Below are 25,000 nucleotides of genomic sequence, written 5' to 3'. Positions count from 1 at the left end.
TAAATTCTAGCTACTTACATCTTATCGCACTTGACCGTAAACTGAAGCGTCGAGTCGCTCTGCTCAAATTCGCGCTCAGCCGCTTCTGTGAATATAAATCCCGCCTACTTTGATTTGATTGGTAATCTCTAATATTCTGACATTGACGAGCAGTGACAGACCAATGAGGCTCAGATACACACACACACACACACACACACACCCTGTCCTCTGTTTCTGACGTGCGCTCTGTTCGGCGCCACTGCGGATTGAAGATGAAGAACGCGCTGAATCTGATTATAACAAGACTGAAGCGAACGCTAGTTCAGATAGCCCGTCGGGCAGGCCGGTTATGCATTTTGGTAGCCCGACTGGAAAACACAATAGCCCCGGGACGTCGGGCGGGCGATTTTGCGAGCCCTGCTTTCATAATGTGTCAGAGCTTTAAATACTGTAACACACTCTTCAGAAACTGAATTGAATCCAATTTCAAGTATCAGTAAAAGAGTAAAAGAGGCCATTGTTTCAGGCTCGACTAGAACATGTTCTCCTGCTTGAATGTTGATTATTCTCCTCATATTCTCCATTGTTGCGGCTCCTCTCTTCCCAGTCTGTCAGTAACGCTCTGTTTACTTCCTGTCTCTGTGAAGCCCCTCCTTCTGAAAAGCACACTGTGCTCTGATTGGTCGGCTGGAGCAGTGTGTTGTGATTGGTCGAGCGCTTCGAGTGTGTTTGGGAAATGCCCCGCCCCTTCCCATAACCCCCAGTTTAACACACTACTAACTAACTCAACCAGGCCCCGCCCCTTTATTCTGCGCATTAATTATTATAATGAGGAATATTGTGACGTGTTCGTTCAGCATCATAACTCAGTCTTCAGTGTCACATGATCCTCCAGAAATCAGTATAATATGATGATCTGATGATCAAGACACATTTATGATGATCAAATGATAATCATAAATGTTTGATCATCTGATCATTATATTATAGTGATTTCTGAAGGATCATGTGACACTGAAGACTGAAAATTCAGCTTTGATCACAGGAATAAATTACACTTTACTAGATATTCACATAGAAAAACTGATGATTTACATTATAATAATATTTCACTATTTTTATTGCAAAGTGCATTAATAATGAAACCGTTAGTACTGGTATCTGTAGTGTGGATTGTGGATTATGATTATGATTATGACGCACCTTCTCCTGCAGAAGCTGCATTGATTTCTCGAAGGTTTTGGGTGCCGCCCTCTGGTGGTTACAGAGGATCGCTACGGCTCGGTTCGCTCGGTTGTACGACAGGATCTTCTCCTCCACCGTCATGTCCTCTGAAACACCATAAATATCAACATGAACTTTATGGTTATGAATATATAAAACATGCAAATCATTCTCAGTGTTCACTGTTCAGTCACAGCACTATGTCCTCTGAACATGTGTGAATATCTAAATCCTTCTTAATGTTCAGTCTCAGCAAATGTCCCCTTAGTTGGAGATATTAAATTTAATATTCAACAATATTATTGATCTCCTGCTTTGACACCATTATATGAGAACTGAACGATGACATCACGGTTTACTCCAGAGCGATGTACTCAAAGTGAACCTGGAAAAATGAGAATATGGTGCAAAAGTTCATTTATTTCAGTAATTCAACTTAAAAGGTGAAACTCATATATTATATAGACTCATTACATGCAAAGTGAGATATTTCAAGCCTTTATTTGTTATAATTGTGATGATTATGGCTTACAGCTTATGAAAAACCCCAAAGTCAAAATTAGAATATTGTGAAAAGGTTTCATAAGCTGTAAGCCATAATCATCAAAATTATAACAAATAAAGGCTTGAAATATCTCACTTTGCATGTAATGAGTCTATATAATATATTAGTTTAGGGCTGTAAACGATTAATCACATCCAAAATAAAAGTTTGTGTTTACATGTGTGTGTATTGTGCATAATTATTTTGTATATATATATACACACACGCGCTTGTATATATTTAAGAAATATTAACATTTATATACTGCATATATCTTTTTATATGATTTATATTATGTATAAATAGAACAATTTTATATATAAATAAGACATTTTACATATATATATATATATATATGCATGTGTGTGTATTTATATATACAAAATAATTATACACAACACACACACACACATTATGTAAACACAAACGTTTATTTTGGATTCGATTAATCGCGATTAATCGTTTACAGCCCTATATTAGTTTCACCTTTTAAGTTGAATTACTGAAATAAATGAACTTTTGCACCATATTCTCATTTTTCCAGGTTCACCTGTGTATATAAATGAACTAAATTAATAACTTTTTTATAACAATAATGAACCCTGAAGCTGGACTGTGACGATATTCTCTTCTGGAAACACACTTTGCTGCATTATTTCCCTGTTATCTCCGTGAAGCGGCTCGGAAACTCTCTGTACTGGAAGGAGCGCGGTGTGAGTAGCGAGTGACCGCACAGACGTGACCTCTGACCTGCGGTGAGCTTGTTGAGCTGATCCTGCAGTGTGGTCGAGGCGTTGAAGGTTCGAAACACTTTGGCCGTCAGTCCCGGCATGCACTCGTTCAGGGCTTTGTTGAGGTTGACCGTCTGAAGAGAACACAAAACCCCGTTATAATGTTATAAACTCAACAGATTGAATGCTGGGAGGATTTAGTGCTGGTTAGTAACATGTATGACATCACATGACGCAGGAGTAAAGATCACATGACCTGATGTCCAAAGTAAACATTTCAAATTGACCGTATAAACTATACAACTGAAAATAAATAAACTAAAATTATTAGGGCTGTCAAACGATTAAAATATTTAATCGCGATTAATCGCTTTAATGTCATAGTTAACTCACGATTAATCACATTTTTATCTATTCTAAATGTCTCTTGGTTTCCTTCTTTTTTCTATAATTTTTTCTAATTTTAATGCTCTTATCAACATGGAAAAGTGGATCGGTTGCTTTGTGCAAATGTTTTTTATTGAAAACAGATACTGTGTTCAATATTCACACTAACATTCTCACTTGGAGCAAATAATCTCTCACACGTGTAACTCTGTCCATCAATAAAAGAGTGAAAGAAATACTGACGAGGTGACGTTACTGATGACGAGTGGGCGTAGAAACGCATCAGCGGTGTGTGTGTGTGTGTGTGTGTGTGCTTGGCCATCAAGTGGTGTTTAGACTGGACGATGATAGCTCAGTTCACTACGACACACACACAGATCACTTTGGTCTTGTCAATTGAACCATTTGGCAACTTTTTAAAAGTAAACTTTCCATTCAGAATCTTATTGGCCTCCGTTTCGTCGTCTCGCGCTCATCATTCATCCACTCAAAGCGTAACGTTAAAGGGCGTCGCACACCGGACGAGAAGCCCAGCGCCTCGTATTTAAAATTCTAACACATTATTGTCTATGAGTGCACACACACCGGCGGCGCCAGTCGGCGTTCTTATTGCTGGCCATAAACTGAGAAAGTGCGCGTCCGATGTGCGATACGAGTTGTGCTAGACGCGGCTCGGCTCTCTCGTCCCAAACCAGTGTGTGCGGCGACAAGTGTGTGTGGCAACAAGTGTGTGTGGCGACAAGTGTGTGTGGCGACAAGTGTGTGTGGCGACAAGTGTGTGTGGCGACAAGTGTGTGTGGCGACAAGTGTGTGCGGCGCCTGTTGTTCTGTGTCTGGTCTAGCTCGATCCGGTGTGGTGTTGTAGTTTTAATAACCTTACTAGACGTTGCAAAAGCATGTGAAAAAAACTACAAAGTTTGCTAGGCGTTAAACTCGCGATAAAAAAATGTATGCCGTTAAAATGGGTTTGCGTTAACGGCGTTAATAACGCGTTTAACAGACAGCCCTAGTTTTAATATATATATACATATATATACACACACACATCTCAAGTTTAAAGTCCCCCTGTGGTGAGAATCCAGCTTTTAATGTAGTTTATGTGTGTATGTGGTGTTATTAATCTGCTTTAACACACACCTGTGTGTATGTGGTGTTATTAATCTGCTTTAACACACACCATGTGTAAGTTCATAAGTGGACAGCATTGCTGAGTATTTTCTGCTTAAAACTGCAGTGAACCAAAGACAGTCTCAAACACACGGTTTGCAATCGCTGGTGTTTGACGTCACACACTACCTTGACCAATCAGATCAACGTGTGATCGTCCACCAGTGGATCTCTGAGTGAGTGAGTGGAGGCGGGGCTCATTTACATATTCATAGAACCGTGTAACCAATCAGATCAACGTGTGCTCGTCAACCAGTGGATCTCTGAGTGAGTGAGTGGAGGCGGGGCTCATTCACATATTCATGGTACCACGCGAGGGTGTCGAGTTACATTGAAGATATTTTAAGGCATGAAGACGGAAAAAACTTTAAATGTGTAATTTTGGTGATCAGAGATGAGTTTTAAAGGATAAAATGATTGACTACTGGGCGACTTTAACGTTTTAACTGCATGACTCAATCATCACTTACTGTAATTCGGTCAAATAAATCATCTTCTGGATCCTTGTGCTTTATGAACAGCTTCAGGTTCTTGAAAACCTGTGAGTGAAGATCAGAATAAACCAGTCGATCATGACAAACACAGATAGAGCTGCTACAATCATATCTCACAATCATTGTGTATCAATAATGCTTATTAATGCACTCCTCCATCTCAATTCCTAGAGATTCCTTCAACTAGAGATAATAATTACTACGAGAAAACTGAATTTTTTGACAGGTACATCAACAAATTAGGGATGGGTCATTCATGAGTGTGTCACGTGACAAATGAACCAAAGACTCGGAAGGTAAATTACATATTTATGTTCCCTGTAAATGATATTTGGCTGCATTATAATGATTTCTTAATTCTAAATATGATCAAGATTGCGCAGCTGGATGTTTTCGGGGAATTTAGCTGTTAAAATGATAACATTTAAAGCCCCTTAAATGAACAAATTTACTTTGAAAAAAATGTGTTTAATTGTATTGTAAAAATTGTGCATGCAACGAAGGGGAAAAAAGAAAAAAATATTTATAATAAAAATGTTACAATGATCTCTGTTGCTGTCTAAAGTGAGCGAGGAGCAGTTAAAGAGTGTGTGTGCTTGCGGACCTGTTTCTCCACCGGCACTTTGTTGTAGTAGCGGATGGAGTCTTTCCCCAGGAAGTCGAACTCCACGACGTGTTCGAGTCCGTCCAGCCGCCGGTGAAGCGAGATGTGCTCCACACGCAGAGAACAGCAGCCCACCGTATCCGCCGACTCCTCGTCCTTCTCGTTCCCCGCGCGCAGGGCCAGCTGGACAACACACACACACACAGCCAATCAGAGAATCACACACACACACACGATCAGAGAATCTCTCACACACACAGCCGATCAGAGAATCTCTCACACTCACACACACACACACACACACACAGCCGATCAGAGAATCACACACACACACAGCCGATCAGAGAATCACACACACACACACACACACACAGCCGATCAGAGAATCTCACACACACACACACACACACACACACACACACACACGATCAGAGAATCTCTCACACACACAGCCGATCAGAGAATCTCACACACACACACACACGATCAGAGAATCTCACACACACACACACACGATCAGAGAATCTCTCACACACACAGCCGATCAGAGAATCACACACACACACACACACACAGCATCAGAGAATCTCACACACACACACGATCAGAGAATCTCTCACACACACACAGCCGATCAGAGACTCACACACACACACACACACACACACACAGCCGATCAGAGACTCACACACACACACACACACAGCCGATCAGAGACTCACACACACACACACACACAGCCGATCAGAGAATCACACACACACGATCAGAGACTCACACACACACACACAATCAGAGAATCTCACACACACAAACACACACACACACACACACACACACACGATCAGAGAATCTCACACACACACGATCAGAGAATCTCACACACACACACACACGATCAGAGAATCTCTCACACACACACACACGATCAGAGAATCTCACACACACACGATCAGAGAATCTCACACACACACACACACACACACACACACACGATCAGAGAATCTCACACACACACACACACACACGATCAGAGAATCTCACACACACACACACACACACACACACGCTTCTCTCTGCACAGCCGCTCTGGGTCTTTTCAAGCACTACTTTTTTGGTTTCCAAGGATTACAATCAGAGATCTCATTTATCAAACAATATCTTTATTATCTTTCAAATTCTAAAAAAGGTGAATAGATAAACAAAAGTAAACTAATAAAACAAAATGGTAGAGATAAAGTGCAGCAGAAGCGATGACTAGCATACCATTGAAAGGACATCATGACCAAGATATCGCTTTCTTATTAAATCAGATTTTTTCTCCCATGAATATATGAGCAATATCACACTCATAGCCACATGCCTCTATATCAGACGAGCTGCAATGTTGATTTTGTGTGAAAAGATTTATGAATTAAATGAAACACTAATTTCACATATATTGTCTTTAAATAATTCAAGCGCTAAAGTACCTCTTCATAAATATAGCAGTTTTCATGGGTTTCCCAGGACTTACATTTCAAAAAGTAAAATTCAAGCACCTTGTACGAACCCTGTGGGTGGAGCTTAACCCAAGTTAGGGTGTGGCTGGGCCTTTAAGCTCCACCCATTATCCAGAGAGGCAGAGCTGGATGTCAAGCTCCGCCCCCCTGCTCTGCATCAGTGTGATGAGCTCACCTTATCGATGAAGTAGATGGCGACTCCTCTCTGCCTGCTCTTCATCTCGCGGGACGTCCAGTCGCGTTTGTACTGCTTCCTGATGGCGTTCACACACACCTTCAGCTGACGCGCCGTCTCGTACTTCTGCCAGTCCTTCTCGCCCTGAGCACAGATCATCATCATCATCAGCTCTCCGTCCACACTGGCGTTAGCAGGCGTCTCAGTGCGGATGAGCAACTTCTGGAAAACACTAAACCCCCTTTACTGCGCATGTGTAAACCTCACAGGAGCTCTCTGTGATACACACGCAACAATAAATAATAAAGTTATCGTGCAATTCTTCTGGCAGGATCATTTTATTCAGCAGAATATCTTCTCATTCCCGGATCGTCCAGATCGCTGTGTGTCTAACACTGCTCATGTTCAGCTAATCCGGTCATGTTTGCAGGACTGTGATATGAAGAGTGTGTGAAGGAACATATTTTAGCACCAGTGTGAAAGTGAACAGCACATAACCGGCTCAATACCGCTATAAACATCAATATCTATGGGTTCAATATGTGTCACATGACTAAATTTACGTCATCGCTTTTAATCTCCTCAGTTTTGACGGTCCGCATTACAACACGAAACTGCCTTTGCAAATTCATCCACTTTCAAAAAGCTTTTCATTAATAAAAAGAAAGGAAACTGTGCTAGTTGTGATATATCTCCGTGTGCATACAGTGGTGTTCGCCGTGCTGACTCCGAGCCGGACTGGTGTCCTGAACACATATAGACGGTGTTTGCCCGTTTGTCGCTGTTTCTCGTTCATCTTTAATATTATGCACGTTATACTGATTCCATTTATATTTAGAATTTTCCTTCCAGAATGTTTGTTTGTAGTGGCAAGAAAACGGATTTGTTGTCTACAACATAAACATCCGTGAATGTCACTCACAAACATTACTAGGCAACCAGTAGCGGGAACGCCCACTAGCGACCGCACCGCCAGCCACTGGCGACCAGCAGCGACAGAGTCACTTGTAGTGAGAACGCACCTTTACTGTCACTATACACATGTACAATGAGATTAAAAGCAACGTCTTTCCCATTGCCAACATGTAGAGATATATCCCGGTAACAACATAGAATTAAATAATTAAACAAAAAACACGTCTCGGTGTGAATGGAAGGTCAAAACCAAACGTATAAGGGGTGACAGGGCCGGACAAACACACGGACACACACACACACACGGACACACACGGACACACACGGACGGACACACACGGACACACACGGACGGACATGGACACGGACACACACGGACACGGACACACACGGACACGGACACGGACACACACGGACACACACGGACACACACGGACACACACGGACACACACGGACACACACGGACACACACGGACACACACGGACACGGACACACACGGACACGGACACACACGGACACGGACACACACGGACACGGACACACACGGACACGGACACGGACACACACGGACACACACGGACACACACGGACACACACGGACACACACGGACACACACGGACACACACGGACACACACGGACACACACGGACACACACGGACACACACGGACACACACGGACACGGACACGGACACGGACACACACGGACACACACGGACACACACGGACACACACGGACACACACGGACACACACGGACACACACGGACACACACGGACACACACGGACACACACGGACACACACGGACACGGACACACACGGACACGGACACACACGGACACGGACACACACGGACACGGACACACACGGACACGGACACACACGGACACACACGGACACGGACACACACGGACACGGACACACACGGACACGGACACACACGGACACACACGGACACACACGGACACGGACACACACGGACACACACGGACACACACGGACACGGACACACGGACACGGACACACGGACACACACGGACACACACGGACACACACGGACACACACGGACACACACGGACACACACGGACACACACGGACACACACGGACACACACACGGACACACACACGGACACACACACGGACACACACACGGACACACACACGGACACACACACGGACACACACACGGACACACACACGGACACACACACGGACACACACACGGACACACACACGGACACACACACGGACACACACACGGACACACACACGGACACACACACGGACACACACACGGACACACACACGGACACACACACGGACACACACACGGACACACACACGGACACACACACGGACACACACACGGACACACACGGACACACACACGGACACACACACGGACACACACACGGACACACACACACGGACACACCTTGAGTTTGGAGCTGGGGTTCAGCATGATGTATTTGGGTCGCCCGTGAATGTTCTCGAGCCACGACGCCAGCCATGTGACCGTGTTGTCGTGCTGAACGCGCTTCCACCGGTGTCCAGCAGGGGCTTCTGGGATCTTGGCGTCTCTGAGGAAACAAAACAATGATTATGCGATACTCGTGATGAATGATTAACTGAAAACTCACTATAGTTGTGTAGGACCCTACAACAATCTCCTACATTCAGTTGATCTGGTTTTCTAGTTAATTACATTGTAATCATAAAAAAAAGAATCCAAATTTAATTCATTAATTGTAAGAATAAATCCCTGAGAAATCGGTTTTATTCCCCCCCCCTAAAATTATGTTTAATTTTAATCATTAAAAAAAACATGTCTTAAAAAAAAGAATCCATAATTTAATAATTAATTTTAAGAAACATAATACCCTAAAAATATCCATTTATTTTTTTGCTAAAAATTCAGTTGATCTAGTGATCTAGTTTTTGATACAATTTTAATCATAAAAAAAAAACATAATTTAAAGAATCGCGACAGGAGAATAGTTTTCCCCAGCCCTAGAGTTGGCTGTGTCTGTCCTCATCTGATGTCTGTGGTGTAGTGTGTGTGATGTAGTGTGTGTGATGTAGTGTGTGTGATGTAGTGTGTGTGATGTAGTGTGTGTGATGTAGTGTCTGTGATGTAGTGTGCGCTCACTGGCTGCAGTTGATGGCCACGTGCTCCGGCTGGATGCGCTTCTTCAGCTTGCCCATCTTCGGATGCTCCCCGCGGCCGCGGAACAGACCCGGCGGCTCCAGCTTGAAGTTCCCGATCTTCTCCCGGTGCCCGTCCAGCACACAGAACCCATACTCCTCCACCAGGCGGCTGGACTCCTCCTTCAGGACCTGAGTGAAACACTGAGTCAGATGTCCTGCACACTGTTGAATACGCTTGTGCCACACACACACACACACACACACACCTGCTTCTCCTCCTTCGTCATGTTCTTGCGCTCCTCAGACTTCTCCAGGAAGTGCTTGTGCATGTGGCTGAAGTCACACTTGGAGAGCGTCTTAATCTGCTTCCTCTCTTCGCTAGTCATTTCCTGGAGACAGTTCAGTTCGGGAACGAGGTTTAGATTGTATTCGAGTGATAAAGGGATAGTTCACCCAAACATTCTAATTCTATCATTTAACAAGAAGAACAAATAAAGTTTTTAACCCAGTCGTCAGTAATTCAGTCTCACTTCCTGTAACAACGTAACTAACTAATTAGCATAATGCCGAGCCTGTGGTGTTGATTGGCTGATCAGCGTCTCTTAGCCCCGCCCTCAAACACTGTAGTGTATCTGAGACTGGAAGAGTTCGGTTCGTGTTGTTCGTGTCGAGAAGACGCTGTTCTCTGAGATTGAGACGGTAAAACCCACGCCATCGTTACTGTTCGTATCACTGTGATCAAGAGCTGAGATTCAGATATGATAATGAGCGTTTGCTTTCTGGCCAATCACAGCAGAGCAGCTCTCAGAGAGGCGGGGCTTAGAGAGACTGAATCTGGCCAATCACAGCAGAGCAGCTCTCAGAGAGGCGGGGCTTAGAGAGACTGAATCTGGCCAATCACAGCAGAGCAGCTGTCAAAGAGGCGGGGCTTAGAGAGACTGAATCTGGCCAATCACAGCAGAGCAGCTCTCAGAGAGGCGGGGCTTAGAGAGACTGAATCTGGCCAATCACAGCAGAGCAGCTCTCAGAGAGGCGGGGCTTAGAGAGACTGAATCTGACCAATCACAGAAGAGCAGCTCTCAGAGAGGCGGGGCTTAGAGAGACTGAATCTGGCCAATCACAGCAGAGCAGCTCTCAGAGAGGCGGGGCTTAGAGAGACTGAATCTGGCCAATCACAGCAGAGCAGCTCTCAGAGAGGCGGGGCTTAGAGAGACTGAATCTGACCAATCACAGAAGAGCAGCTCTCAGAGAGGCGGGGCTTAGAGAGACTGAATCTGGCCAATCACAGCAGAGCAGCTGTCAGAGAGGCGGGGCTTAGAGAGACTGAATCTGGCCAATCACAGCAGAGCAGCTCTCAGAGAGGCGGGGCTTAGAGAGACTGAATCTGGCCAATCACAGCAGAGCAGCTCTCAGAGAGGCGGGGCTTAGAGAGACTGAATCTGGCCAATCACAGCAGAGCAGCTCTCAGAGAGGCGGGGCTTAGAGAGACTGAATCTGGCCAATCACAGCAGAGCAGCTCTCAGAGAGGCGGAGCTTAGAGAGACTGAATCTGGCCAATCACAGCAGAGCAGCTCTCAGAGAGGCGGGGCTTAGAGAGACTGAATCTGGCCAATCACAGCAGAGCAGCTCTCAGAGAGGCGGAGCTTAGAGAGACTGAATCTGGCCAATCACAGCAGAGCAGCTCTCAGAGAGGCGGGGCTTAGAGAGACTGAATCTGACCAATCACAGAAGAGCAGCTCTCAGAGAGGCGGGGCTTAGAGAGACTGAATCAGGCCAATCACAGCAGAGCAGCTCTCAGAGAGGCGGGGCTTAGAGAGACTGAATCAGGCCAATCACAGCAGAGCAGCTCTCAGAGAGGCGGGGCTTAGAGAGACTGAATCTGGCCAATCACAGCAGAGCAGCTGTCAGAGAGGCGGGGCTTAGAGAGACTGAATCTGGCCAATCACAGCAGAGCAGCTCTCAGAGAGGTGGGGCTTAGAGAGACTGAATCTGACCAATCACAGCAGAGCAGCTCTCAGAGAGGCGGGGCTTAGAGAGACTGAATCTGGCCAATCACAGCAGAGCAGCTGTCAGAGAGGCGGGGCTTAGAGAGACTGAATCTGGCCAATCACAGCAGAGCAGCTCTCAGAGAGGTGGGGCTTAGAGAGACTGAATCTGACCAATCACAGCAGAGCAGCTCTCAGAGAGGCGGGGCTTAGAGAGACGAAGTGTTTCGGAGACTGAGAGAACAGAGCTGACGCTGCAGTGGAGATTATGAGGACATTAATGTGTTGTTGAGCTTGTGTGAATGTGGATCTGTTGTAGGAGACTCAGAAACAACATTAGGAGCCGTTAGAACAGCAGAATAGGGCACTTGAAAAGTGTTTACGCGACAGATTATTGTTGGCTTCTGACCTCCCGCCAGTCAGTGAAGAAGTTGTTCTGAAACGCCTCTTTACTGGTGTATTCGTGGTCCAGCATCTTGGCGTAGAAAGTGGCGATTTCCTCCGTCGCTGGACTCAGTTTCAGCAGCTGGCCTACACACACACACACACACACACACACACACACACACACACACACACACACACACACACACACACACACACACACACACACACACACACACACACACACACACACACACACACACACACACACACACACACACACACACACACACACACACACACACACACACACACACACACACACACACACACACACACACACACACACACACACACACGTTCATGAAGTCACTTCATCATAACATTAACACTTATTTTGCTGTTTATTACTGTGAAGCTGCTTTGAAACGATCTGTACTGTATAAAGCGCTGTGACTTGATCACATGACATGTTTACCGTCGTAATAAAAGGGCACGCTAGCGGGCAGCGGATCGTATTCTGGAGCGAAGTACGGCCCGTTGTGCTCAAGACGACTCCACTTCTGACTGTCCGACGACTTGCTCTCCTCCCACCTGCACAGGCCACCGCAGGTTATTCATCACACACACACACACACACACACACACACGCACACGCACGCACACGCACACGCACACGCACACGCACACGCACACACACACACACGCTCGCACACACACGCGCGCACACACACACTCAACACCAATTAATATAATTTGAATACACACAATCATCATGTGCTTAAACTGTACAAATAATTAAGATTAATAATTTATTATTATTGAAAAACAGATTTGCATGACTGATGTCCACGGATTTTTTAAATATAATATGAAATAATAAATTCTCATTTAATATTACAAATTATATTAAATAAAATTATATTTTAAGTTAATATGTAATATGTAACAGTCTCGCACCAATATACTTTTTTGAGCTCAAAGCAATACACAATTCCACATAACGGTGTCAAATTATCGATTATTATATAAAATATTTATTTAATAATAAAAAGTTAATTTAAATTGTCGATTATATATAAAAAGATCAATTTTAAAATGTATAAAATAGTATAATTACACAATTATATTAATAATACAAAAAAAAATATTTGTACTTCATTATAAATATTGATTGAATAATAATGATTTTATAATTGTATTAATATTTAGCAAAATGTCTCATAATAATGTAGAATGGTGGACTGCAGCTGTATGTTTAAAGTTTAGCATGTAAACACCTTAATCGTACGCGCATGCGCAGATGTAACATCAGAACTAGTGAGGATCTGAACTGACCTGAAGTCTGACAGGGTTTTAGCCGCAGCGGCTCGAGTATGATCATGTCTGACATTAGAAACGAGCGAAGCGCCTTTATTACGTTCCGTTGAGAGATAAATAAATCGTGAAATAACGCAAAAACATCTTTTCATTCCCCGCAGAAGCAGCGCGCAGCTGACATGTGCTCACTGCGCATGCGCACTTACGACAGATCTGTGTGCGTCGCATATAAGCGTGTCCGACCGGCGGCAACTGCACGATAACAGTTCCGCACAGCTCACTTTATTAAGAGTCACAATTATTAAAGATTACGATTAGTGGAAAATTCAGAATGAAATTAAGCCTATTTATTTCCTGATATTCAGTCGATTTTCAAAATGAAGTACTTTAATGTTAGGAGCTGAACTGATCAAATGAACGTTTTAAGACTACCTGAGGGAAGACTGAGCACGTACCACTTCCACTTATCAGACTCCTCGTCTTTCTTGTCCTCTTTCTTCCCCCTTTCTCTCTTCTTCTGCTCCTCGCCGGCGTCTCCCTCCTTCTTCACCTTCTTCTCTGCTTTGTCGTGTTCAGGACTTTGCTTTTTTCTTTTCTTGGCGGACTGTTGATTTTTCTCTTGCTCTTCCTCCTTCACCCTCTTCTTCTTCATCTTCTTCTTCTCTTCTCCGTCCCCCTGATTTGAGTCTTTATTCCTCTCCTTCTTGAGGTTTCCATCCTCATGGTTCAGATCTTTCTTCTCTTTATGATTGAGACGCTCCTTGCAGCTTTTTGATCGAATCTGAGAATCAAAGTAAAGCGATTAATGCGAGACACTACGGGTGAATAGGGTACAATTTTAAAATAATAGATATCACCATGAAACTTCCTCAGTTGATTACTTACACAAGTGCATAAAAAAAAATGTATTACAAGTTTTTGAAATTTGTATGTTTAATTATGCAAATTAGGCATTCTCTCATTAAATATGCGCAATTTTGCATATATTTTCGGTAGATAGATCTGAACATATGATAAAGCCAGGATTGATTACACACAAGATGAAAGAAGATGTTCAGAGGGATTTCATGCTTTCATGACCTAGGAAATCTAAATATACTGTCCATAGCCTTAAAAAATAGAGTTTCGCCATATTTTTTTGATTAAAAAGTCACATAAATCAGGCCAGGAATGATTTATTAACAAATCCCTCTGAACATATCTTCAGAATACTGCTAAGTGTGTAACTGGAGAGTTTGGTGTACATCGGCTGAGATGTTTATACTAGAGAATGACAAAAAACTCATTTTGAGAAAAAGGCATTTAAAGATTTGTAATGTAAAAAATCATACTTTTTTAGTGGAAACAACTATTTACTGACACAATATCTCATCACATCATTAGCAACAACAATACAAACCACCTAAATCACATCAAAACTTATAAACGCAGCATTTATGGCCTTCAACTGAGCAGAAAAACAGTCAAAAACACACATCTGAGTGTCAGAGCGCGTCACGTGATGCTTCTGAACCAATCACAGCGTCAGACATTCACATCAGCCAATGAGATTTCGCTTTTAGAGTTAAATGCCCATTGTACTTTCATGATTGGTTGCTGATTAAAAGGAAATGAGCATATTTGGATCCGACAGCATTGTACAGGAGAGAGAGAGCTTCACAGCGGTGTGTGTGTGTGATTAAAGGAAGCAGACAGAGATCGCGGATCATGTTGATTAAGAGCGACAACTTTTGTTGAATTTCAGAGAAATCTACAGACGCAAATAGACAAAGTTAGTAAAATAAAGACCTAAATATGTATTTTGGACTTTTTTTTCACCACAAGTCTGAAAGAAGACATGTTATTGAAGACAAATATCCCAAAATCTCGCCGTAAATAAGCCCGCAGAACGCGAGCCGGCGCCAGAATACCTTCAGTGTGTGGTTGTGTCCCGCTGGGCTGGACTTCTGCGGTCCGTCGTGTCGGGTTCTGAAGCGTCACACAAACATCACCGGCTTTATAAACTCACACTCACTTTAGAAAGTTACATTTTTCATTGCACAATTAATGAACCAATCATAAGAAGTGAAACTGATCTTGCCTTTCATCCGGATCTGCGGTCGCATCCTGCAAAACAACACAATTAAACATTCTCAAGGTGTTCCTCTTAAAGTCGCCCTGTAGTCCAGCATTTTATACAGTAAAACTAAACCAAAATGACAAACGTTTTTTCCTTAAAATATCTTGAATGTAACTCGACACCCTCGCCTCATTTAGTATGCGTGGTTCTATGAATATGCAAATGAGCCCCACCTCCACTCACTCCCTCACTCAGAGATCCACTGGTGGACGATCACACGTTGATCTGATTGGTCAAGGTAGTGTGTGACGTCAGAAACACCAGCGATTTCAAACCGTGTTTTTGAGACGGTCTTTATCTTTTACTTTTATAATAAATGTTATTAAAGATTCTTCATGGAACTTTCAATGCCAATAAAGAATCTTTATTACCCACGAGCCGCACGGGTATATCTGTGGCAATAGCAACTATACATTATATGTGACAAAATTATACATTTTTCTTTAATGCTCAAAATCATGAGGATATTAAGATCATGTTCCATGAAGATATTTAGTAAATGTCCTACCGTAAATATATAAAACATGTATTTTTGTGAGTGAATGCAGCACAATCGTGAACATAAATGCACAACTTTAAAGGAGATTTTCTCAATGTTTCGTTTTTTTTGCTCCTCAGATTCCAGATTTTCAATAGTTGTGTCTCGACCAAATATTGTCCTATCCTAACAAACCACACATCAATGGAGAGATTATTTATTCAGCTTTCATGTGACGTATAAATCTCAAGTTTAAAAAAATGACTGGTTTTGTGGTCACAAATCTTTAAACGATGCTCACCACATCCATGTCAGCTTCTCCGGCCTCATGTTTAACTCCGCTGCTAAACAGAGAAATATGAGTGAGTGACAGAAGTTATGATTATCATTATGATTATGATGATAGCTGAAGACACACCTGGACACTGCAGACTCCTGCTGACGTTCCCCCGGGTCTGACGGTCTCTTCTGGAAAACGACACACACTTCAGACACACACACACAGAGCTACTGAACGCGTCTGTCGGGATGCGGTTACCTTCGAGGAGTGTCTGTGTTTGCCGTTCAGCTCCGCGTCTTTTCCTCGGTCTTTAGAGGAATGCGTGGACTTCTTCTCACTGACACACACACACACACACACACACACACACACACACACACACACACACACACACACACACAATCCTCGTTAAATAATGATGTTATGAATAAGCGTTTATAAAACGCTCGTTTATTGAGAGACACTACAGGCAAAAACTGGGTTTTCAGGCATCTGTCAATTTTGAGATTTTGGGCTTTTCAAAAAGTTTTTTTTTTTTTTTACTAGTGGACAGAAAACATCCAAAATACACTATTTTTGCATCTGTAGATTTCAATTACAGTGTATATCTTTAAAGGCTGTTTGCTCAAAAATAGTTTTTCCTCCTACAGTACATTGAGCCTGAAATCTCTTTAAAAAAAAAAAAAAAAAAACACACATATAAAATAGAAATCTCTATATAAAAATATATTATGAAGGTTTTTACATAGGGGTTTGTTCGTATATAATTTCCCTGATTTTATTCCTAAACAAATGGCAAAAATGTATTTATTTTTGGCTGTTGACAGTATTCTGAGTTGTGCACTGATAATAGAGATATGCAAAATCCCCTCAGTAAAAACCTTTGACTCCAATATATATATATATATATATATATATATATATATATATATATATATATATATACAATTAAATAAGGATTTTTAACCGGTCTTCATCTAATGTTCAGATTTTTTGTTCTATACATTTATACAATTAGATAATGCCTAATTTGCATATTTAAACAACATTTAAGATTTTTTTCTTCTTCATTTCATCAAAAACTTTTTTTTGTTGTGCAATTATTAATGAAATCAATCAACTGGTGAAGTATGGTTATATTTATCAGTTATTTTTTACCATATTCATCTGGCGTGTCTCGCCTTAAAGTTATATAATGTTCTCAAAACATTATTCATGAAACATTTTGTTTGAAGTTCTTATTGTTGTTACATTTGAATGTTCTCAGGACATAACGTCTGCAAAATGACGAAATGGAACGTTCATGTATTTTTTTTTAAACTTCAAAGAACATTCAAATGTAACGTTTTTCTGACGTGCACATCCTCAGAACACACTCAGTCTGCCTGACCTTCTCTCGTGTGTTCTCCTGCTCTTCTCGTGTCCTTCCTTTTCCAGTTTCATCCTGTCCAGTCGGTCCAGTGTGTCCTGCACTCGTCACTGTAAACACAGCAGTTCGGCGTCACAAGCAATGACCCGTTTTAATTCGGATTCAGTTGATCGAGTTTAGTCACATTTAGACAGACTCGAGTCGCACATTAGCGATGTGATAAAGCTCGGTGTACCTGAGAGGACTTCGCAGCGGCATCAGAATGCATGTCACCTGTCACACCTGAAAGTTTTTAAGTTCCTCTTCTAATCAAGTGCGCAAAATCAGCCACAGCGCCACCTTCTGGAACAAACCACACGTGCACGAGCCCCTCAACGCTGATCGATCAACTCCCATTGCATGCGTTCAGCTGTTTGGAAGGAATATATCTTTACATTGTGTTTCTATGGCAAGCCGTGTTGACTTTTATTACATTTCCATTAATAAAAATGTGAATTATTGAATGACGTCATCACTCGCAAAAATACGAATTGTTGATATCATGAAGTAAATTTCAATTATAATTCTTGACATCTGTTATTGTATTTTCACTAGTTAAATGTCACCATAAATATATATATATATATATAGGCTGCGATTCAAATTAAATTGTTGACAAGTTTAGAAATGCAATTCTTAGTAAAAATATAAATTCCTGATATCAAGAATTCATTTGTCATGTTGAAATGTTAATTCTTGATATCTGTAAAATGTATTTCAATGTTACACTTGTTAATTAATTTCTGATATCAATAATTGGGAGATTAATTACAGAAATCTACAATGGCTTTACTAGTAATAATCACATTCACGATATCAGAAATTAACATGATCACTAGTGAAAATAAAATGATTGATATCAAATATGAAAATTTTTCTAGTAGCAAATGTAGTAAACATAATGTTTAATATAAAATGTATGATTTTTACAAGTAAGAAATCAAATTCTTGATATCAACAATTGAATTTGAATGGTGACATTTACCAGTGAAAATACAATTACAGATATCTAGAAATATAGTTTTAGAACTTGAAATTCAATTCTTGATATCAAGAATTCATATTTCTGCGAGAGATGACGTCATTGTTGATATAATAATAAGGGTTCTAATAATAATATTATTATTAATAATAATAATAAGGGTCATTGTTGATATCAAGAATTCACATTTTTATTAGTAGAAATCTAATTCGATATCAATAATTGGCATTTTAAAGTGAAAATTTAATTAAATTTTTAATTTAAACATCTTGCCATAGATTTCTACCCAGGAATGTTGTCGAGCAGAGCCAGTCGATTTTTTTTTTTTTACATTCATTTTCAGGATTTCATTAAGTTGCATGACTTTTCCAGCCCTGTAAAACACTATTTTAAAATTCCCTGATATTCCCTCAACAGAAAAAAATAAATCAAAAGCCACTGAACTCTAGTTATGCGCTACAGCTTTATAGTCCCCCTGTAGTCAATAACTTTATCCCTTAACACTTTAATCACCAAAATGACATATTTAAGTGTTTTTTTCTTAAAATATCTTGAATGTAACTCGACACCCTTGCCTCATTTAGTATGCGCGGTGCTATGAATATGCAAATGATCCCCGCCTCCACTCACTCCCTCACTCGGAGATCCACCGGTTGACGATCACACGTTGATCTGATTGGTTACAAGGTAGTGTGTGACGTCAGAAACACCAGCGATTTCAAACCGTGTGTTTGAGACTGTCTTTGGTTCACTGCAGTTTTAAGCAGAAAATACTCAGCAATGCTGTCCACTTATGAACTTACACATGTGTGTGTTAAAGCAGATTAATAACTCCACATACACACATACACTACATTAAAAGCTGGATTTACACAAAAGCGCCTCGTCAGAACCATTTAGCCAAGAATCAATAACACCTTTTCAGATTTAAATGAGATATTTTACGTGAGTTAATGACCAGGCTTAGAGAGAGAAACAAGACTAGCTCGCAGTTTGATCAACATCTGGAGTGTCTGTGGGAAACGAACAGCAGAGAATCACATCACAGCCGCTGAATGATTCATCAGTCTTTTATTACAGCAAAAATATCTCGAAGTGTAAATCGCCGCAGCGGTTCGCAAAAGGGAACGACTCCTCCACTCTCGCCACAACAACATCACAGACGCGTCCGGCTTACGCTGTACGACGGCAACCCAACAATTCATCGTCCGTCAGCTGCCATAAATACTCAAATACATTTGGTATGAACTGTACAATAAGAGAAAAAACGTTTCGCACCATTTACATATAAAAAGAAACAATTCTAAAACGAGAGAAAAGAGTGGATGTGAACAGTAGTAAGACTGAAGTGTGTTATGAGCAGGCGATGGACTCCAGCTGCTGCTCCGCTTCGGCCGCCATCGCCGCCGCTTGCAGTTGCTCGGTTTCGCTTTGCAATCCGCCGCCGGGCAACTGTTTGCGCTCGCTGTGCATGTTGTTCTCGTGTCTCTTCAAGTCGGACGCTTTGGCGAAGGCCTTTGTGCATGAGTTGCACACGAACGGTTTCTCTCCTCGGTGCCGGCGCTCGTGGTCCTTCAGGTGCGACTTGTGCTTGAACGCCTTTTCGCACATTTGGCACCCGAACGGCCGCTCGTTGCTGTGAACGCGCTCGTGCTTCTTCAGATCCGGCGCGCGGATGAACGACTTCCCGCAAGCGTCGCAGCGATACGGTTTGAAGCCCGTGTGGATCTTCAAGTGTTCTTTTAAGTGAGCTTGCGTCGTGAACGCTTTAGTGCAGATCTCGCACACGAACGGTCTGTCCGCCGAGTGGAGCTTCTCGTGTTTTCGCAGCCGATTCTCGTCCATGAAGGTTTTCCCGCACACGTGGCACGCTAACTGATCCCGGTGGCCGTAGAGGAGATACTCGAACTTCATATCGGCGGTCGCCGTCGTCCATCCCGGCGGCTGCTCGTCTTTCACGTCGCCCATGCTATCGGCGAACGAGAGCGTCTGAGCCGCTAATTCTTTAGGTTCGGCGTCGATAGCTTCCACTTCTTGGTCGTAGCAGCTAACTTTGTGCACCTCTTCCTGCGCTAGCTCTTTCAGGATAGCCTCCTGCACTCGTAAGGCGTTATTCGGCGATTTGTCTAAGTCGTGATTGCCTTGCGCTTCCTCAACGATGTCGTCCGACGGCGTGTCGTCTTGGTCGCCGAGCACCTGAACGTCGCCGTCTGGATTCAACGGAGGATCTTCCGTGGGAAGCCCCAGTTTTACCATGTCGTACGGGAACTTTGCGTTCCTAGCATCGTTGTTTTTCTCGTCGGGCGACATGTCGCGTTTCTGCGAGCAGAGCTTATCCAGAAAGCGAATCCCGAGGATCTGTCCGGAGGACATCATTAGATTCACGTCCTTCTTCTTGACCGAGATCTTGGCGGTGTACATGTAATTGAGCACCTCCTCGAAGATGTCCGCGCGGATGAAGTCGATCTCGATAACGGACGAACTGTCAACCTCGTGTTTCTTAAAGAGTTTTTTGAAGTAGTTGCTGCACGCCGCTAACACACAGCGATGCGCTCTGAACTTCACATCCTCCACCACGACCGCGATGTCGCAGTGCTCTCCTTCCAGTCGCTGCTCGTTCAGTAGCTTCAGAAAGATGGTCCTGTGCTCATCGTCCACATACTTCACAGTTTCGGACATACTGGAGCGGGATCCTACGGAGAGAGAGCGAGAAATAAGCTTGATCGGTACAGAGATCGAGTAGCTTACAAATACAGTGATGGAATCAAATTACAACATGGTACGTTAAAATAACGTCGTCAAAAATAGTGATATTTCTATATGTATTGATAGTGAAATGGTCGCCGATTCACTCGCCCCTTGTGTTGCGCATAATGGAATCAAATTACAACATGGTACGTTAAAATAACGTACATTAAAAAACTACATTAAAGTCAACACGAAACGGAAGTTTGCTAGTCGTATATCTGAGTGAAACGGCGAGGCAAATGTAAGGCGGGACTTGATTGGATGGTTGTGGTTTGCTATTGGTCAATCTCATTTGAGTGACAGGTTGTCCTGCCCTGTGCCAGTAAACATGTTACTTTTGATTAAAGATTACAAGGCACATTAACTAAATTATGAACATGGATAAATTATTTAATAAACTGCAATATTCCATAAAAATATATAGTTTAATATATAGCAAACTGACCAGACATTTGGCTATTTTCATATACAATTTTAGTTTCAAGGGAAAAAAAATTGTTTCAATGTCCAAAAATTATGTTACTTTTGGCTAATTACTTAAAATATATACACTTTATGCTACACATTTATACCAAATATTTTTCGTATTTACAAATAAAGGTTATGCTAATTCTCTATGAAAAATTATTATGAGCATTTAACTTGTGTCTGATAAAAACAAACGAACTAAATCACGCCTCATTTTAATAAATAATCATTAACATCACATTTGAAAACAGAACATAATACATTAAAACAGATTTCACGTGGTTGGTTAAAGATCATTGATACCTTAATGGACACATGATGCTTGTGGTTTGTTCTGAATGGACTGCCACGGGCCACAACGCCGAAACTACTTGATATAAACACAAGAGGTGTGTTTTTATCAAATAAAAAAGTCGATGTCTCTCTAAATATCTTGTTCGGCCAATAAACAAGAGTTTAATCGGTGTTTTTTTGCTATTTCTGCGCTAGTCTGTTTTGCTTCTCTTGAAGCTAATCTTAGCATTAGCACATAAATAATCGTCAGCCGACATAAAACGAACAAAAACGACTAACTATCCTCCGTCTTTCGCACTACTCGAGCCCGGAGAAGCCTAGAGCACCGATCAGCACCGGAGAGCAGCGGAATGTGCTCGTTAAACGGGAGCTCGATGGATCGCGGCGCGCTGAGGTGAATTTGGTGGCGCGAGCTGCGCGGGCCATGACGAACACTCCCGCGCCGGGCGCGCGCCGCCATCCCGCGCAAAACATTATGCAATAATTCAGCAGCTGCTTCAGTCTGCTCCAAAAATAAATTTCTTACCTTTATTGTGCTATTTTTATCCACTGTGAAAGTGTGTGTTGGATGTCACGAAAGCCAGTGCAGAATTTAATACTTTGTTGTTGTGTGGGAGGCCGAGGACGAGCACAGGCGGAAGGACGCGCTGCGCCAGCACGGAACTGCGGAGAGCGAGTGACCGAGGCTCGTGCGTAGACACGGGCACAGTTACGCAAACTGCGCAGAGCAAACACTCACACACACACAGGGATGCGCAGGCACGCGTACGCAAATGACGCAGCGCAGATCTCTGGAGCGCGAACCGTACTGTGACGCGCGGGAGGAGCGAGTGCACGTCCAGATTCATTTACCTCAGAAACTGAAATTACGTTTAATACGTTACACGTATTGTGAAAAGTTATGAAAAAACGTTCATTCAGTTACATTTGTTCGAAGTTATGTAATAATGTTCTCAAAATGTTATAAATCGTTTATGGAACGTTTTTTCCCCACAGAAACATTTTATTTGGACGTTCGTCTAATGTATTTAAATGTTAATACTTGTTTCAGAACGTTCTGAGAACATTAAAATGAAACGTTCCCATAATGTTTAATGCTTGCTTTTTAAACCGTTTATAAAACATGTAACGTTACGAGAAAATATAACATTTTATAGCTAAATGGGAACATTAGCAAAACGTCCTTAGAAGATATTTAGCTTGGTAGGCAAAATATATATTTTTAATTATACTATATAGACTATAATAAGCTAAAATTAATTAATTAAATTGTGTTGAGTGTTGATTATTTACTCCTAAGTACATAAAGTACATGATGATAAAATATCATGATGTTTGGTTTGACTACTGAACGATTGCATATTTACATGGCACTCCTAAAAGATTTTAATTGTGTTACCATGTCCAAAAACATGATATTACCACCATGATACATGGCAATTTTGGATGAGCACCACCAAACGGATCATAAACTCATAATGAGAATTACAGGGTTCATACAGTAAAATGAAATTTTCCATGACTTTTCAAGCACTATTTGTTTTGGACTACAATCAGAGATCTCATATCAAAACAATATCTTTATTATCTTTCAAATTGTATAAAAGGTTTATTGTTTATCAAATTGTAATAAAAATATACTAATAAAACAAAATGGTAACAATAAAGTGCAGCACATACGCATGACTGAGGCAACTTTAACCATTGAAAGGATGTTAAAGATATTTATTTCTTTATTCAAACTGGGGTTTATCATGAATATATGATGGATATATTGAAGAATGAAAGCTGTCATAAACTTGGATATTTATTTGAGCAATATCAGGCTAATAGACAGCGAAATGTCTTTATTTAGATATGCTGCAGGATTAATTTAGCATAAAAAAAATTGTTTCATCAAAAAAACTAAACACTAATTTCATATATCTTTCAATAATTCAAGTACTTTTCTTCATAAATATGGCTGTTCAAGGGTTTTCCATTTCAAAAAGTAAAGCACTTTAAGCATCTTGTACGAACCAATGAATTTAGAAATCCTGTCCTTTGCAAATATTTAAATATCAAATCATTTTTACAGTGAAAGTGACGCGTCCATAATCTTGTGTAACACAATTAATTTGTTCTGTATTATAGAAAATGTCATATTAATGAATGCATATTCTCACCGCAAACGGATGAATGGAAACAGCAAAGTTATCAGAAATGGAATTGAGCTTTTATTTGAGCTTGAGTGGGAAACAGTCAGCAGGGCGGCGACACTGCACATCACACTGAACCGGGAAACAAACTAGGACAGAACACACACATTTGGGCTTCAGTTCTGTACAGTTTAAGGCTCAGATGTGGCGAGGAGAACTCTGGGATTGATATTTCAGACACTTTAGTTCCTCTAGACTCAACAGTTTTCAAGAAGAAACAAAAAACAGGCGTAGTATAATTCAAGTAAAACAACATAACACGTCTCTAAGATACATGGCGAAGTGAGAGAATGTGGCATATTCATATTCTCATACTGTCATCTGCGTGTCATATTCAGAGATGAGACGGTGAGGGCGACGGGTGTGGATGGCACATCTTTGCCTGGTTAAATATTGTGCAAAGTTTGTCCTTTTTTTAAAGTGAAAGAGCAGTATAATAAATAAATGTAGATATCCG

At 41.8% G+C, this 25,000-nt stretch overlaps 2 protein-coding genes across 4 annotated transcripts in view; both read right to left on the bottom strand.

Annotated features, from left to right (window-relative positions):
• The window catches only part of top1mt (DNA topoisomerase I mitochondrial), a 22,593-nt gene extending 3,840 nt beyond the window's left edge, over positions 1-18,753 (bottom strand). The window contains exons 1-18 of one of the 2 annotated variants that reach the window (XM_079601973.1): positions 18,050-18,297; positions 17,836-17,924; positions 16,704-16,782; positions 16,584-16,633; positions 16,467-16,509; positions 15,649-15,674; positions 15,479-15,536; positions 14,024-14,349; positions 12,727-12,842; positions 12,274-12,395; positions 10,146-10,268; positions 9,881-10,068; positions 9,167-9,311; positions 6,811-6,954; positions 5,134-5,316; positions 4,506-4,574; positions 2,501-2,615; positions 1,186-1,313 (exon numbers count right to left, since the gene is read on the bottom strand). In XM_079601973.1, the coding sequence (XP_079458099.1) occupies positions 1,186-1,313; positions 2,501-2,615; positions 4,506-4,574; positions 5,134-5,316; positions 6,811-6,954; positions 9,167-9,311; positions 9,881-10,068; positions 10,146-10,268; positions 12,274-12,395; positions 12,727-12,842; positions 14,024-14,349; positions 15,479-15,536; positions 15,649-15,674; positions 16,467-16,509; positions 16,584-16,633; positions 16,704-16,782; positions 17,836-17,888 (1,968 nt within the window). In that variant the 5' untranslated portion in view covers positions 17,889-17,924; positions 18,050-18,297. Of the gene's footprint in view, positions 1-1,185; positions 1,314-2,500; positions 2,616-4,505; positions 4,575-5,133; positions 5,317-6,810; positions 6,955-9,166; positions 9,312-9,880; positions 10,069-10,145; positions 10,269-12,273; positions 12,396-12,726; positions 12,843-14,023; positions 14,350-15,478; positions 15,537-15,648; positions 15,675-16,466; positions 16,510-16,583; positions 16,634-16,703; positions 16,783-17,835 lie in introns of both variants that reach the window. The other variant, XM_079601974.1, reaches the window with a different exon arrangement.
• A 1,138-nt stretch (positions 18,754-19,891) lies between these two features.
• On the bottom strand, positions 19,892-23,178 carry zbtb14 (zinc finger and BTB domain containing 14). 2 transcript variants are annotated; one of them, XM_079601981.1, is made up of 2 exons: positions 22,872-23,178; positions 19,892-21,528 (listed from the first exon to the last, which is right to left on the bottom strand). In XM_079601981.1, exon 2 carries the CDS (start codon positions 21,512-21,514, stop codon positions 20,189-20,191), a length of 1,326 nt encoding a protein of 441 aa, XP_079458107.1. In that variant the 5' UTR covers positions 21,515-21,528; positions 22,872-23,178; the 3' UTR covers positions 19,892-20,188. The 2 variants fall into 2 exon arrangements, with proteins under 2 accessions (XP_079458107.1, XP_079458106.1); XM_079601980.1 differs by lacking the exon at positions 22,872-23,178 and adding an exon at positions 22,355-22,835.
• Positions 23,179-25,000: the final 1,822 nt, after the last annotated feature.

Source organism: Phoxinus phoxinus (genome assembly GCF_949152265.1).
Source record: "Phoxinus phoxinus genome assembly, chromosome: 24".
NCBI classification, from domain to species: domain Eukaryota; kingdom Metazoa; phylum Chordata; class Actinopteri; order Cypriniformes; family Leuciscidae; genus Phoxinus; species Phoxinus phoxinus.
This window is presented reverse-complemented; position numbering and strand designations above follow the sequence as displayed.